Here is a 15,198-nt window from a genome sequence, read left to right on the forward strand (position 1 = left end):
ATGGGGATGAAGGCGCGCGCGAGTCAACGGCGAGAGGGCCGCGCGTGTGGGCGGCGGAGGCGTGTGCGAATCGGCGAGGCAGGCACGCGTGCCGGCGTCAGATCCGCACGCGAGTTGTCGACGAAGCGGCCGGCGAGTCTGCGGGAGAGGCGCGCGCGAGCGTGTAGCGAAGGCGCGCGAGAGTGCGCGGGGGAGGCTTGCGGTTGTTGGCGGCGGAGCTTGCCGGCGGGTGGAGGAGACGGCAGCAGCTGTCGTCGCCCTGGTCGCCGCCTCCGCGGCGACGAATCGCCTCCGATGGACGGTGTCTTCGTCGGTGAAACGCTCCCCTGAAGACTACTGGTCTTTGTGATAAATTGCTACGGCTACCGCTCCCCCCTGGTTCGGGTTTTCAAAATAAACCATAATGACATGCTGGGCCCACAAATGCTGAAAATAGAAAAAATGAGTACACCTATATTTGATTAATGAGATCTTTATTGTTTATAACAAAAATGTAAAGTCATTAAATAAAATCATACATTTTTTTTTCAATTCATGTGGAACCTAAGTTTTTTTTGAAAAAATATGCAATATGCAAAATAAATAAAATTTGAAAAACATGCAATTTGAATTCACTAAAAGATTCAAATTTGAGGTTTGTAAGGTTGATGTGATTTTACCCATTTTTCTATTTTTCTCATCTTCACACTTGGCCATAACTTGTCGGTCCTTCCCGCTCATCCTCCCATCATAACTAAAATGGAGGAAGGCCAAGTGTTTGACCGGAAAAAAGATGTACTTTCTTGTCAAAATAAACGATGTTACCAATTCTTAAAATGCAAAGAACGAGCCGAACACATCTCGGGCATGACAGCATGGGCACAAGCCGACCATTCTCGAGATTCATGCAAACTGCACATTCTTTCACACTTAAAAAAATAATCTACCCCACTTGTGACTTACATGCAACTGAAGATTAAAAATGCAATCGCAAAAATCAAAAAACACAAACCACTGATAAAAATAAAAAATGGAGAGCTACCCAACTTATGACTGATATTCAATGCAACCAAAACAAACACATTTGGAGCCAAACTTGCAACTAAGTTTTAACCCAACTTGCGACCTAGATGAAACTGAGGGTTTTAAACCCTAGTTGCGACACACATGAAACTGGTATTTTAAACCCTATTACAACACAATTGCAACTTAGGTTAAACACATTTGCAACTCACATGAAAACCCTATGCTTAAAACGATATGCAATCTCAAAAACCTATAAAAAAATGCAGACCTACCCCACTAAAATGCAATTTAAAAAAACACAATTTGCAAAAACCCACTTGCAAAAAAACCGAGGTGTAACCCCGAGTTATGAGGCCACTTGCAACCGATGTTAAAAAGCATTTGCGGATGACATTGAAATGATCCAACTTGCGACCTAGATGCAACTAAGGGTTTTAAACCCTAGTTGCGACACACATGAAACCGATATTTTAAACCCGGTTACAACACAATTGCGACTTAGGTTAAACACATTTGCAACTCACATGAAAACCTTATGGTTAAAACGATATGCAATCTCAAAAACCTATAAAAAAATGCGGACCTACCCCACTAATGCAATTGAAAAAACACAATTTGCAAAAACCCACTTGCAAAAAAACCGAGGTATAACCCGATTACGAGGCCACTTGCAACCGATGTTAAAAACCATTTGTGGATGACATTGAAAATGATCCAACTTGCGACCTAGATGAAGCCGAGGGTTTTAAACCCTAGTTGCGACACACATGAAACTGATATTTTAAACCCTATTACAACACAATTGCAACTTAGGTTAAACACATTTGCAACTCACATGAAAACCCTATGCTTAAAACGATATGCAATCTCAAAAACATATAAAAAAATGCAGACCTACCCCACTAAAATGCAATTTAAAAAAACACAATTTGCAAAAACCCACTTGCAAAAAAACCGAGGTGTAACCCCAGTTGCAGGCCACTTGCAACCGATGTTAAAAAGCATTTGCGGATGACATTGAAATGATCCAACTTGCGACCTAGATGCAACTAAGGGTTTTAAACCCTAGTTGCGACACACATGAAACTGATATTTTAAACCCAGTTACAACACAATTGCGACTTAGGTTAAACACATTTGCAACTCACATGAAAACCTTATGGTTAAAACGATATGCAATCTCAAAAACCTATAAAAAAAATGCAGACCTACCCCACTAATGCAATTGAAAAACAAACAATTTGCAAAAACCCCACTTGCAAAAAAACTCGAGGTATAACCCCGATTATGCAGGCCACTTGCAACCGATGTTAAAAACCATTTGTGGATGACATTGAAAATGATCCAACTTGCGACCTAGATGAAAGCGAGGGTTTTAAACCCTAGTTGCGACACACATGAAACCGAGTATTTTAAACCCTATTACAACACAATTGCAACTTAGGTTAAACACATTTGCAACTCACATGAAAACCCTATGCTTACAAAAATATGCAATCTCAAAAACCTATAAAAAAATGCAGACCTACCCCACTAAAATGCAATTTAAAAAAACACAATTTACAAAAACCCACTTGCAAAAAAACCGAGGTATAACCCCAGTTGCAGGCCACTTGCAACCGATGTTAAAAACCATTTGTGGATGACATTGAAAATGATCCAACTTGCGACCTAGATGAAACTGAGGGTTTTAAACCCTAGTTGCGACACACATGAAACTGATATTTTAAACCCTATTACAACACAATTGCAACTTAGGTTAAACACATTTGCAACTCACATGAAAACCCTATGCTTAAAACGATATGCAATCTCAAAAACCTATAAAAAAATGCAGACCTACCCCACTAAAATGCAATTTAAAAAACACAATTTACAAAAACCCACTTGCAAAAAAACCGAGGTGTAACCCCAGTTGCAGGCCACTTGCAACCGATGTTAAAAAGCATTTGCAGATGACATTGAAAATGATCCAACTTGCGACCTTGATGAAACTGAGGGTTTTAAACCCTAGTTGCGACACACATGAAACTGATATTTTAAACCCAGTTACAACTCAATTGCGACTTAGGTTAAACACATTTGCAACTCACATGAAAACCCTATGCTTAAAACGATATGCAATCTCAAAAACCTATAAAAAAATGCAGACCTACCCCACTAAAATGCAATTTAAAAAAACACAATTTGCAAAAACCCACTTGCAAAAAAACCGAGGTGTAACCCCAGTTGCAGGCCACTTGCAACCGATGTTAAAAAGCATTTGCGGATGACATTGAAATGATCCAACTTGCGACCTAGATGCAACTAAGGGTTTTAAACCCTAGTTGCGACACACATGAAACTGATATTTTAAACCCAGTTACAACACAATTGCGACTTAGGTTAAACACATTTGCAACTCACATGAAAACCTTATGGTTAAAACGATATGCAATCTCAAAAACCTATAAAAAAATGCAGACCTACCCCACTAATGCAATTGAAAAAACACAATTTGCAAAAACCCCACTTGCAAAAAAACCGAGGTATAACCCCAGTTGCAGGCCACTTGCAACCGATGTTAAAAAGCATTTGCGGATGACATTGAAATGATCCAACTTGCGACCTAGATGCAACTAAGGGTTTTAAACCCTAGTTGCGACACACATGAAACTGATATTTTAAACCCACTTACAACTCAATTGCGACTTAGGCCAACATGTAACTAGGGTTTAACCCTAGTTACAACGCACATGAAAGCGAGGTGAGATTTTAAAACCCAATTTCAACCCAATTACAACTTAGGTTAAACACATTTGCAACCCGCATAAAAACTTATGGTTTAAAACGATATGCAATCGAAAAAGACTTTAATCCCCTCCCCAGTTGCGACACACATGCAAATTGAGGTTTAAACTCGTAGTAGCGACACACATGAAACTAAGATTTTAAACCCAATTTCGACCCAATTGTGACTTAGGTTAAACACATTTGCAAAAACACTTGCAAAAAACCGAGGTATAACCCCAGTTGCAGGAACTTGCAACCGATGTTAAAAACTAGCTGCGGGTCACATGGAATGATCCAACTTGTGGACCACATGCAACTGAGGGTTAAATTCAACCGAAAAAATCTAAAAACCCAAACCACTGATTAAATAAAAACGGAATGGACAGCTATCCCACTTACGATCCATATGCAATTCAACCAAAAAAACAAGTTGCGACCAACATGTAACTAGGGTTTAACCCTAGTTGCAACGCACATGAAACCGAGGTTTAAACCCCCAATTGCGACTCACATGAAACCGGGGTTAAAATTGTGACCAACATGCAATTGAGAAAAAATACAGAGGTACTCCACTTGCGACCCATATGCAAAAATGCAAATCGAAAAACCTCAGTTGCAGCCGACATGCAATTGAGGTTTAAACCCCTCAGCCCCCAGTTGCGACACACATGAAGAGTGAGATTTTAAAACCCAATTTCAACCCAATTACAACTTAGGTTAAACACATTTGCAACCCGCATAAAAACTTATGGTTTAAAACGATATGCAATCGAAAAAGACTTTAATCCCCCTCCCCCAGTTGCGACACACATGCAAATTGAGGTTTAAACTCGTAGTAGCGACACACATGAAACTAAGATTTTAAACCCAATTTCGACCCAATTGTGACTTAGGTTAAACACATTTGCAAAACCACTTGCAAAAAACCGAGGTATAACCCCAGTTGCAGTTGCAACCGATGTTAAAAACTATCTGCGGGTCACATGGAATGATCCAACTTGTGGACCACATGCAACTGAGGGTTAAATTCAACCGAAAAAATCTAAAAACCCAAACCACTGATAAAATAAAAACGGAATGGACAGCTATCCCACTTACGATCCATATGCAATTCAACCAAAAAAAAAAAACAGTTGCAACCAACATGTAACTAGGGTTTAACCCTAGTTGCAACGCACATGAAACTGAGGTTTAAACCCCCCCAATTGCGACTCACATGAAACTGGGGGTTAAAATTGTGACCAACATGCAATTAAGAAAAAATACAGAGGTACTCCACTTGCGACCCATATGCAAAAATGCAAACCGAAAAACCTCAGTTGCAGCCGACATGCAACTAAGGTTTAAACCCTAGTTGCAGTACACATAAAACTAAGATTTTAATCCAATAACGACCCAATTGCAACTTAGGTTAAACCCGGTTGCAACCCACATGAAATTTAGGGTTTAAAACGATATGAAATCAAAAAAAAATCTAAAAAAATGCAGTGCTACCCCACTTGTGACACACATGCAATGCAACCGAAAAACGTCATTTTGCAGAGCATATACAAATGCAAAAAGAAAAAATTAAAAATGTAACACCGCAAGCAACTGAGGATTATCCAAGTTGCGACCAACATACAACTAAAGTATAAATGATATGCAATGATGATACATGGACCAACATACAACTAAAGTATACGTGCTACCCCACATGTACTGAAAAAACCCTCAGCTTACGCCGCAAAGGACTCCACATGGCTTGCTATCCAATGATGATACATGGACCACACCGGACGTTGAACATTCGGGCCGATGGCCAATGAACCATGGAGCCATGGGGATGAAGCGACGGGACCTCCGCCTCGCCGTCGCAGCCGTCGCCGTCGCGGCGATCCTGCTGAGATTTTAATTTAGTTCCGACCCACATTCAACCGAGGTTTAACCAAAAGTTACGACCACATTGCAACTGGCTTAATATCTAGTTGCGACTATATTCATTTGAGGTTTAATTCAATTGCGTCCACATGCGACTAAATACATGAGATTTAACTTAGTTGCAACCCACGTGCAAAAAAAATGTTTTACCCATTTGCAAAAACTAGGGTGATTTCAGAATTTTTTTAAAACAAAGTCAAATTAATAAAACATGGCCCACAAAAAATAAAAAAATTAAAAACAGCGCAGCAGACAGAAAAAACAAAAAAAAAACCCGCAGCCCAACTGGGGGACGAAAATCCACGACCCATCAGGTGGAAAAGCGGCCCACATAAAAAAACAAAAGAAAACAGGCCCGAGAAATAAAAAAAGCCCAAAAAAAAAAGGACCAGGCAGCCCACAGCACAGCCCGACCGGGCGAAACGGAAAGAGACAAGGCCGACCAGGCCGACCAGGCAGCCCACAGCGCAAAAGCCTCTTCCTGTTAGCCACATTAGCACGAATCTAACAGCAAAAAAATGGATGGTTGGATACGTGACTGGGAGCTATTAAAAACCAGGCAACTTGGAATTAGCAATTCCGTAAAATAAAATGTATATATTCACATGCAATTATGCAAACCATAAGCATCCCTCCATCGTACGTCACTGCAACCGAAACTTTGTTTGGACGTCAATTTAAAAGAAGTAAAAGGTGCGATGAACAATACAATACCGAATAGTAGTAGATGGGAAAAAACTATAACCGGAACGTGGCGCTTCAGAGAATGCTGCGAAGCACCGGAGAAGGATTATTATTCCCGGAGTAGTACTACTGATTTGGCGCCAGACTCCAAACGGAGGAGAGCGAGCAGGCGGCAGCTAGCAGAGAAAGCGACTATGGCGTTGATGGGAGAGGAGGCGGTGACCGCCGTGGACCACCGTGGCCGCCCTGTCTCGCGGCGCTCTTCCGGCCGGTGGCCGGCCGCGCTCTTCGTCATCGGTACGTACCACACGAAGCAAACCGCAGACACGGCTTTGCGCGCGCGCGTATGCGTCTGTGACGGTAGAAACTGAATGCAGGAGTGGAGATCGCGGAGCGGTTCGCGTTCGCCGGCATCTCCGGGAACCTCATCACCTACCTGACCGGCCCGCTTGGCCAGTCGACGGCGGCGGCGGCGGCAGCGGCGGCTGTCAACGCGTGGTCCGGCGTGGCCATGATGCTGCCGCTGCTCGGCGCCGCCCTGGCTGACTCCTGGATCGGCCGGTACCGCACCATCCTCTACGCCTCCCTCTTCTACATCCTGGTACGTGTTGGCCGTGCACTCCCTGAATTTTGCAGATGAAAATCACAGTCTTCCACAGAAAACAGTTCAATTTCTTCAACTGTTTCCAGGGACTGGGCTTGTTGACCCTCTCATCGTCGACCAATTCCTGCGAGGGCACGCAACACTCAGCTGGATGCCCGTCTGCTGTCCAAGTGGCCTTCTTCTACCTCTCCCTCTACCTCGTCGCATTCGCTTACGGAGGCCAAAAGCCCTGCGTGCAAGCGTTCAGCGCCGAGCAGTTCGACGAGAGTGACCCCGACGAGCTCGCCTCCAGGGGCTCCTTCTTCAACTGGTGGTACTTCGCCTCAGATGGTAGCAACACCATCACTGTTTCGCTCCTGAACTACGTGCAAGGACAGTGTAAGCTGGCAGCTTGGGTTCGGGATCCCGTGCGTCACCATGGCAATTGCTCTCGCCGTCTTCTTGCTCGGAACCAAGACCTACCGCTTGTACCCTCCAGCAAGAAACGGCGGCCTACTTGTGCAGCTTGGTGAACCGCTTGTCGCGAGGATCAAGTCTTGGCACTCCTCATGCAGATTACCCGATGACTCACAGCCCTTGCTCGCCAGCGCTTCGTTGTCACCCAAGAGGAGCACCGGCAATGCAGATCTCCCTTATGAAGCCACATCGATGCTCAAATTGTTTCCGATATGGTCGGCATGCCTGGTCTATGCTGTTGTCTTCGCACAGTGGTCTACGTTGTTCACCAAGCAAGCGAGCACACTGGACAGGAGAGTAGGCAGCTTGGTAGTACCAGCTGCTGCGCTGCAAAACCTGAGCCACGCCGCGGTCATGATCTTCCTGCCGATCTATGACCGGATCCTCGTTCCGCTAGCTAGGAGACACACGAAGAACCCTCATGGCATCACAATGCTGCAGAGGATTGGCATAGGGCTGGTTACTTCGGTCGTTGCAATGATCGTCGCGGCGCTTGTGGAGATGAAGAGGCTCAGGATTGCAGCAGAAAATGGCATCCTGGATGAACCTGATGTTGCTGTTCCTATGAGCTTACTGTGGGTGGTTCCTCAGTTCATCCTGGCTGGGTTGTCCGGCGTGTTCGGAGTTGTCGGCCTCCAAGAATTCTTCTATGACCAGGTGCCAGACTCCCTCCGCAGCTTGGGCATAGCTCTGTACCTCAGCATAGCTGGGGTTGGCTGCTTCATCAGTAGCTTTCTTGTGTACGCCATTGACAAGCTGACCAGTTCCGCCGGAGGGAGCTGGTTCTCAAACAATCTCAACAGGGGGCATCTCGATTACTTCTTCTGGCTTCTGGCTGCGCTCAGTGCCTTGAGTTTCTCTGCTTACCTGCACTTTGCACAGGCTTATGTTGTTAAGAAAAGGGACAATTCAGTTTTGGTACAATGATGTGATGGTACAGAAAGTTCAGTGCAATCGCATGAACCACCATGACAGGGGGTAAAGGAAGTTTCTCACAGAAATAATAGCAGATTTAATTTAAGTCCATACGTTTTCATCATATAAATGAGGACGAATGTTAAGTCACTTATTCTCTACATCTTAGCCTGACGATGGCAGAAGTTGCCGTGAACGTAATGTAGTAAAACACAATAAATATGGGCATAACCCTCACAATCTGCTCAAAGTGCAACAACACAAAGACCATTTCAGGCTGCTTAAGAATAAGCTATAACAACTTTGTTAAGATGGTTCAGTGAAACAACAGTACAAATCGGTCATCTAATGAAGTAACTTCCTGTGTTAATTGTTCCGGGGTAAAAACATTTCCATCACTCGGATGCTATCTGCTTTAGCAATTCACAAAGACAACAAATAAAATCATTTAGAGAAATTGAGGGGACATTGATCAACAGGCCAATAATCGTGACTTCCTAATCAGGCCCAGTAGGAAGCCAGAAGCAGAAAAAGGTGGCATCTTGATTTGAATTGAAAATCAGTTCTTTTGGCAGTGTTGGAGGTCTTCAATTGCATTCTTCCATTGCCAGGCACGCTGTTTTGCATCCTCGAATACGAACACCTTCTTTGGCTGTAAGAGAACTAAGTTAGGCATGATAACTAGAGCATCCAGGAAAAGGCAAAGTAGGAGCATCTAGGAAAGGTAAAATAGAGCATCTAGGAAAGGTAAAATAGAGCATCCAGGAAAAGACTAAGCAGCAATAACAGCAAAGAGGGATACCGTGCATATCCTAAAATGCGAAGAGTTTGATACTTGCACGTTGAGTTCACTTGAATCATCAGACCAACTAATATTTCCCTTGGTCACCATTTTTGCAGGGTCAATCAAAATCAACTGAGGCTTGTTGGTAAGGATCAGCTGGACCTTCTTATTTGATAGCTTATTAATCTTCTTCAGCTTCGATATCAAGACTACAGACTCACCAGGCTCCAGGAAATCCTGCCTGCCACATTGTTAAAGATGCAGCAACATGAATTACCTTTTACTCGTGGAAAAAATGTGAGCATGGTGTCGACCATTTCCCCCCTTTTTTTCATTATTCTTTTCTCTCCTGTAAGTATAATAAAAATGTTGTGATAACCTGTATTTACCATCTAGAGTCGAAGGAGTCGATAGAAGCTAACTTAGATACATGGGACCGTACTTCAGAAGATGACGCAGCACCATTATTTCCAACTGGGACATGTTGGTTGCCTGGTGCACTTCCCATGTGCGACAACCAATCTGAATCCTGGGTATCCTCATCCTCATTTGCCTGAATGGGGAGATCGTCATAATGGTGAAGGCTGGAGTTAAGTGGTTGCATTGACAAATTTAAGAAAGCATTGTTTGCATGGACATATTTAAGATAGCATACATTTGCTTCTGCGGCAAGATTTGGTGCACGTGTCTTCCTTATATTTTTCCAGTCAATGCCTCTGAAGAAAGGATGCTTCTTTAAGGACGCATAACCATCAGGTCCTGCACCTGGCCGTTTGGTTGGATCAACATCCTGCAGAATGAAAATATGAAATAAGTCTACTTGCGAAAATCCAAATTAGAGATCCAAGGATTCTTTTTTGCGGTGGTGGGGTCTGTGCTAATTAATTAATAATTATGTGTACTGAAGGAGCTGTGCTCTGGGACAATAGTTTCTATGAATATTTTTCTTCAAGTTACTGGTGTCTGCATGCCCCATCACAAAAACCATACAAGGAAATAATCTGTATACTTGCATACCAGCAACTTGTCAATTAGATCTCTTGCTTCATCCGAGAAATACTCAGGAATTCTGAGATCCCTTGCTATAATTCTCTGGAAAATCAACCACTCACTGGCATCCTTAAATGGTGAAGAGCCAGAGAGCATTTGAAACAACGTGCACCCTAATGCCCACAAGTCATTTCTGCCAAGAATAGAAAGAAGTCCATCAGAAAAAATTGTATAAATCTCTGCTCATATCAGCAAAATACGTACTCCCTCCGATCCATAAAAAGTGTCAGGATTTTACTAAGGGGGTAGTACAAATTTGAACTAAGACTCCGACACTTATTATGGATCAGAGGGAGTAGTTTTGTAGAAGCTTAATGGCTACCCAACTGGTAGCAAATTGGATTTTAGGTGCATCATGAAAGATCTTTTTCTTAATGCTATGAGCTTAAAAACTTTGTCTTCAAAAATGGAATACCACATGTACCACGTTGTGCAATTTTCTGAAATATTGACCTGACAAGATGTGCTGATGAGACACACAGACACGTAAGGAATGCATCAAAAACCTAATGTCGTCAAGAATGGAATACCACATTCACCATGCTGTGCGCCTTTTTGATATATTAGCCTGACGAGATGTGCTGAGGAGACTTCGCCAATGGTCCGGGAATACATCTCGGCAAGTTATCTAAATTTACACCTACTGTGTTGGTTTGCTTTCATCATAACATCTTTGATGTTACAACATGAAATTCCAACTTCTGCTAGGTACCTAAGCTCCAGAAGAATGGCAATACTAACATCTAGGGCAGCCATCTACAGGACTGTTTTTTATTTGCGAAAATACAGGACTATATTTTGCTAGCTTAAAGCACGGTGCAGTCTATACAAGCTACCGAATACCTAGTCGGTGATAAATGTATTGTGCTGGTATATACTAAATAGCGAATAATGTATAGAGTGAAAACATAAAACAGCATCAAACGATACAGCTTCTTAAACATCTGAGAAATAAATGGAACTATGCCAAGCAAGCAAGGTTTATCAAGGGAATCAGTTTTTATGGGTGAGGTCATCAACTTACCCAAAAGTTGCTGGGGCAGAGTTGAGGACCTCTGGTGGTACATATGCAGCAGTTCCAACAAATGTGCAGGCCCTCTCATCTGTACAGCACGTGTAGGGAAAAACAGAGTATTATGAAATTTACATCACAAATTCTAAGACAAACTAGCACTGCATATGTTCTATCTTACTAGTTGAATTTGGGAGGACTTTGATTGGAGTGTCCATAGTAGGCTTCACGCTACCAAAATCAGCAATCTTGGTGTGCCCGTCGGAAGTAAGCAGTAAATTTTCAGGCTGAAAGATGAGAACAATTGAAGTCACTGTTACTAATGACATTCACTTTTCTGTCAACTTAAAGACCAAGCATGGATCTCCATTACGATGCACGTACCTTCACATCCCGATGTATTAGGCCTAGGCTATGCAAATACTCGAGGATATCAACAATTTCAGCAGCGTAGAACCGTGCGTCGTCCTCGGGCAGGCGGCCTTTCTGCAAGCAAAACGCCACGCATAAGAAGCAAATACAGAGCGGGAACTAACCACATTGTGAGCAGGTTGACCCTAACCCTGACGATCTGGTCGAACAACTCCCCGCCTTCGCACGACTCCAGTGCCATGTCTGCAGAGTGAAGGAAGCGTCAGTGTTCGTCCAATGTAAGCATCCAAAATGTGACTGGCACTTCAGAACTACTACGTATGTGAGATTAAAGGTGCTCGGTGGTTGAATTCAAACAGAGAGATGGGCACTGACAGAGGGAGTAGGTGTCCTGGAAGGTGAAGAAGAGTTTGATGACGCCCGGGTGGTCGAGCTGGTCGAGCACGATGCGCTCCATCTTAACGTAGGAGATCTTGTTCTCCTTGGTGATGAACTTCTTGTCCATGATCTTGAGCGCGTAGACGTTGCCCGTGTCCTTCTTCTTGGCCCTCACCACCTGCCACGCATCATCGGCATGCAAAAACTGAGAACTCAACAACCGCAATTCCCAATCCAGGAAGGGAGAAGAAACCGTCCACTGATGATTAAATAAAAGACGACCACACATAGTAGGCACGATGGTGCGTAAAGAACACACCTTGGAGTAGGAGCCGACGCCGTAGATCTTGCCGATGTCGAAGTCGTCGACGGTGAACTGCTCCTGCGGCGCGCGGAATGCGATCCCTCCGCCGCCGGCAGCAGCCGCGGCCGCCGTAGGGGAGGCCTGGGCAGAGGAGGGGGAGGGCGCGAGACGGAGCCTGGCGGCGAAGTCCCTCTCCATGTCGTCGTCGCCGTCGCCGCCGACCGCCATTCGGCCGGAGCGGTTGTGAGCGGGGTCGGTATCTATAGGCGGCGGGGAAGGAGGCTGGCGCGGGGTTCGAGGGCGCGGCGCGGCCTCCGATGGCGGAGGCGGTCAACGGGCGGAGGAGGAACCATCGGATTGTGGGAAAGCGGACGTGGTATGGAGTGGATTGGACTGCGACGGCCGCAGCCTTTCCTTCCTTTGGTTCGCGTTGCGTTGGGGTCCGGAGGAGGAAAGGAATCGAATCTAGCAGCAGCTCTACAGGAACAGAATGAGGAAGACAGGGAAGAGAGATAGAGAGAGCTTTATGTTGGTTTGATGATCGTGCTTTGTTGCCTTGTGAGTCGTGGAGGTGCGTGATCGAATGATGGGGATGATGGAGGATGGATGGGCAGGGAGTGATGGAGAAAACAACTGCCGATCTTTTTCTGGTTTTGTCGCAAATAAGTATGTCTGCCCTAGGAAATTATTCCCTCGGCTTTCAAAGTAAATAGTCCCTATCATTTTTTTAATCTAAATACGATAAAATTATATGTATTCGTATTTAGACAAAACTATAACACTTATTCTTTTTTCAGAAATACAGTATAAACGCAGGCGTTCACATACACACGTATACACTCATCTCTATGACGCACACCTTACCCCTATGAACACATTTGGAGACTGAGACACACAGATGTCAAACCTGAGGTTTGAACTCTGGTGGGGTGGGATACAACCATCCTCCTAACCACTCAATCTCAGATTAGTTCCCAGTATAACACTTATCTTGAAACCAAGGTAATGTTTTCTACCACGTGGATATGAATGCAGTAAGATGAACTCTGTTTATAAAGAACATGTTATTCTAATATATCTGCAGAGATTTGCTAGACAGTACTTTATGTTGTAGGCTAATAAAAATCACAAAATTATGGCTATAAAAAGGCAAAAATATAATATTATTTTTCCTTCCAACATTTGTCATTTACTCATTTTTGTGCAGATCACATATGGATATATATTGCGCTGCAATTTTTTCGTGCATTGTATACACATATATGTACTTGTATGTTTTTTCCAGAATTATTTCAGACCTATCAATGAACTTTTCGATTTTTTTTTAGAACGAGATCTGGAACTCGGGAGCAATGAGTAATTTCTGTACATTTTTTCTATATGGTATATGAAACCATGTATAATTTTCTATTTTACACTCTTTCTTTCAATAAATACACGGCATCCTAACTAAAAATTCATCAAAGAAAATATGAAAACCCTTGGTTCATAGTGTGACTGAAAAGTCAAACCGTCATATTCTCGTGCAATAGTAAATTCATGATAGTAGTACTCGAGTTTTCTTTGTCACATAATAACAAGCGCTGCACTGCACACATTTTTTCTTTGAGCGCTGCTACACACACGACAATTCCCCACGCATACGATCCTTTGTAGCAGCGAGCTTGCTTCTCGAGGGCAACTGTTGGACTCTATTTTTTCTTACCTGCCCAAAATTCAAGCCCAGCCAAATGGTAATGTGCTGTCATCCTTCCGCTAAAAAAGTGCTAACGGGTTTCGGCGTTTCCGCGGCGTTTATCAAACCCCTTAAATTGCTCTACCCGTATTAAATTTTCCCAGTTCCGTCCCGGGTCCGCTCGGAAACCCGTAGGTGTGCGGGTTGGCGGCCAAAACTGAATCGCGACCCGGCCATTTCGTTCCTCTAGGGCGCACTAAATTTCAGGATCCCCCACTCCTTCCGCCCGCGCACCGCCGCCACTTTCTTCCGCCGCCGCCGCCCTCCACGAATCCGGCCGCCCTGTCACGAGCGGCGGGGAAGTTTTACGGGTGGTTGAGGCATGTGTGATAGGATAGAAATTGCGCCGCACTGCCACGCATGTTAGATTATTTTTTGTCACGCTGTAATATTTTTTTGGGCGTGGCCGCATTTGCTGGAGCACTCCTGCGTCCGAAAAATAGGGTTTTTTGGTGCCACCCTATTTTAGGGCACCTGTTGAATAAGCTCCAAGAGCATCTCCAGTCGTGTCCCCCAAAGCGTTCCCCAAAGGGATTTGGGGTGCGTCGGACAAAAAAACGTTCCCAGCCGCGTCCCCCAAAGCCGCTCTTTGTCCGGCGCCCCGAGGCCGTCCCCGTCCCACAGGGACGCATCGGGGACGCCGGACGCATCGAAAAGCGAGGCGGGATCCCACATGTCGGCGACTATTCCCATAAATCATTGGTTCGCGCTTTTTTTCTCGTCGCTCCTTCCCTCCCGTGCCTCCCATCTCTCCGCCACCGCTGGATTTGCCGGCCGCTTCGACGACTGATCTCTTCTGAGAGTCGGTACCATCGTCGCTGCTGGCACTCTCGCCGGTCGTCCCGCCGCCGCCGCTTTGCCTGCGCGTTCTGGGGAGCGACGTCCCCTAAACCCTTATTTAATGTTTGGGGTCGGCGTTTGGGGGACGCGACTGGGGAGGACGTCCCCTAAACGCGGCACGAACAAAACACGTCCCCCAAACGTTCGATCCGGCGCGGTTTGAGGGATGCGATTGGAGATGCTCTAAGGATTTTAGCCGATTTTCCGTTAATTAACCAAACAACTTTTCTGCTTAATAATCAATGGAAAGGCATAGCTTTTGTCTCGTTAAGAAAAAGATTTTGGGCTGGGACTTGGGACGGTGACGGCGCACTCAGTAAAGGATTGATTAGCGCGATGGTTAGTTCCAAACAAAAGAAGGTAGCGC

The 15,198-nt window shown here is 44.5% G+C and overlaps 1 protein-coding gene and 1 pseudogene across 1 annotated transcript; one reads left to right on the plus strand and one right to left on the minus strand.

Annotated features, from left to right (window-relative positions):
- The first annotated feature begins 6,575 nt into the window (after positions 1-6,575).
- Positions 6,576-8,427, plus strand: LOC124656987 (annotated as a pseudogene).
- Positions 8,428-8,607: 180 nt separating this feature from the next.
- On the minus strand, positions 8,608-12,499 carry LOC124655515 (3-phosphoinositide-dependent protein kinase 2-like). The gene is made up of 11 exons (XM_047194391.1): positions 12,272-12,499; positions 11,950-12,130; positions 11,765-11,817; positions 11,587-11,688; positions 11,384-11,489; positions 11,215-11,293; positions 10,158-10,323; positions 9,796-9,930; positions 9,530-9,693; positions 9,159-9,381; positions 8,608-9,008 (listed from the first exon to the last, which is right to left on the minus strand). Exons 1-11 carry the CDS (start codon positions 12,482-12,484, stop codon positions 8,916-8,918), a joined length of 1,515 nt encoding a protein of 504 aa, XP_047050347.1. The 5' UTR covers positions 12,485-12,499; the 3' UTR covers positions 8,608-8,915.
- Positions 12,500-15,198: the final 2,699 nt, after the last annotated feature.

Source organism: Lolium rigidum, chromosome 5 (genome assembly GCF_022539505.1).
Source record: "Lolium rigidum isolate FL_2022 chromosome 5, APGP_CSIRO_Lrig_0.1, whole genome shotgun sequence".
NCBI lineage: Eukaryota > Viridiplantae > Streptophyta > Magnoliopsida > Poales > Poaceae > Lolium > Lolium rigidum.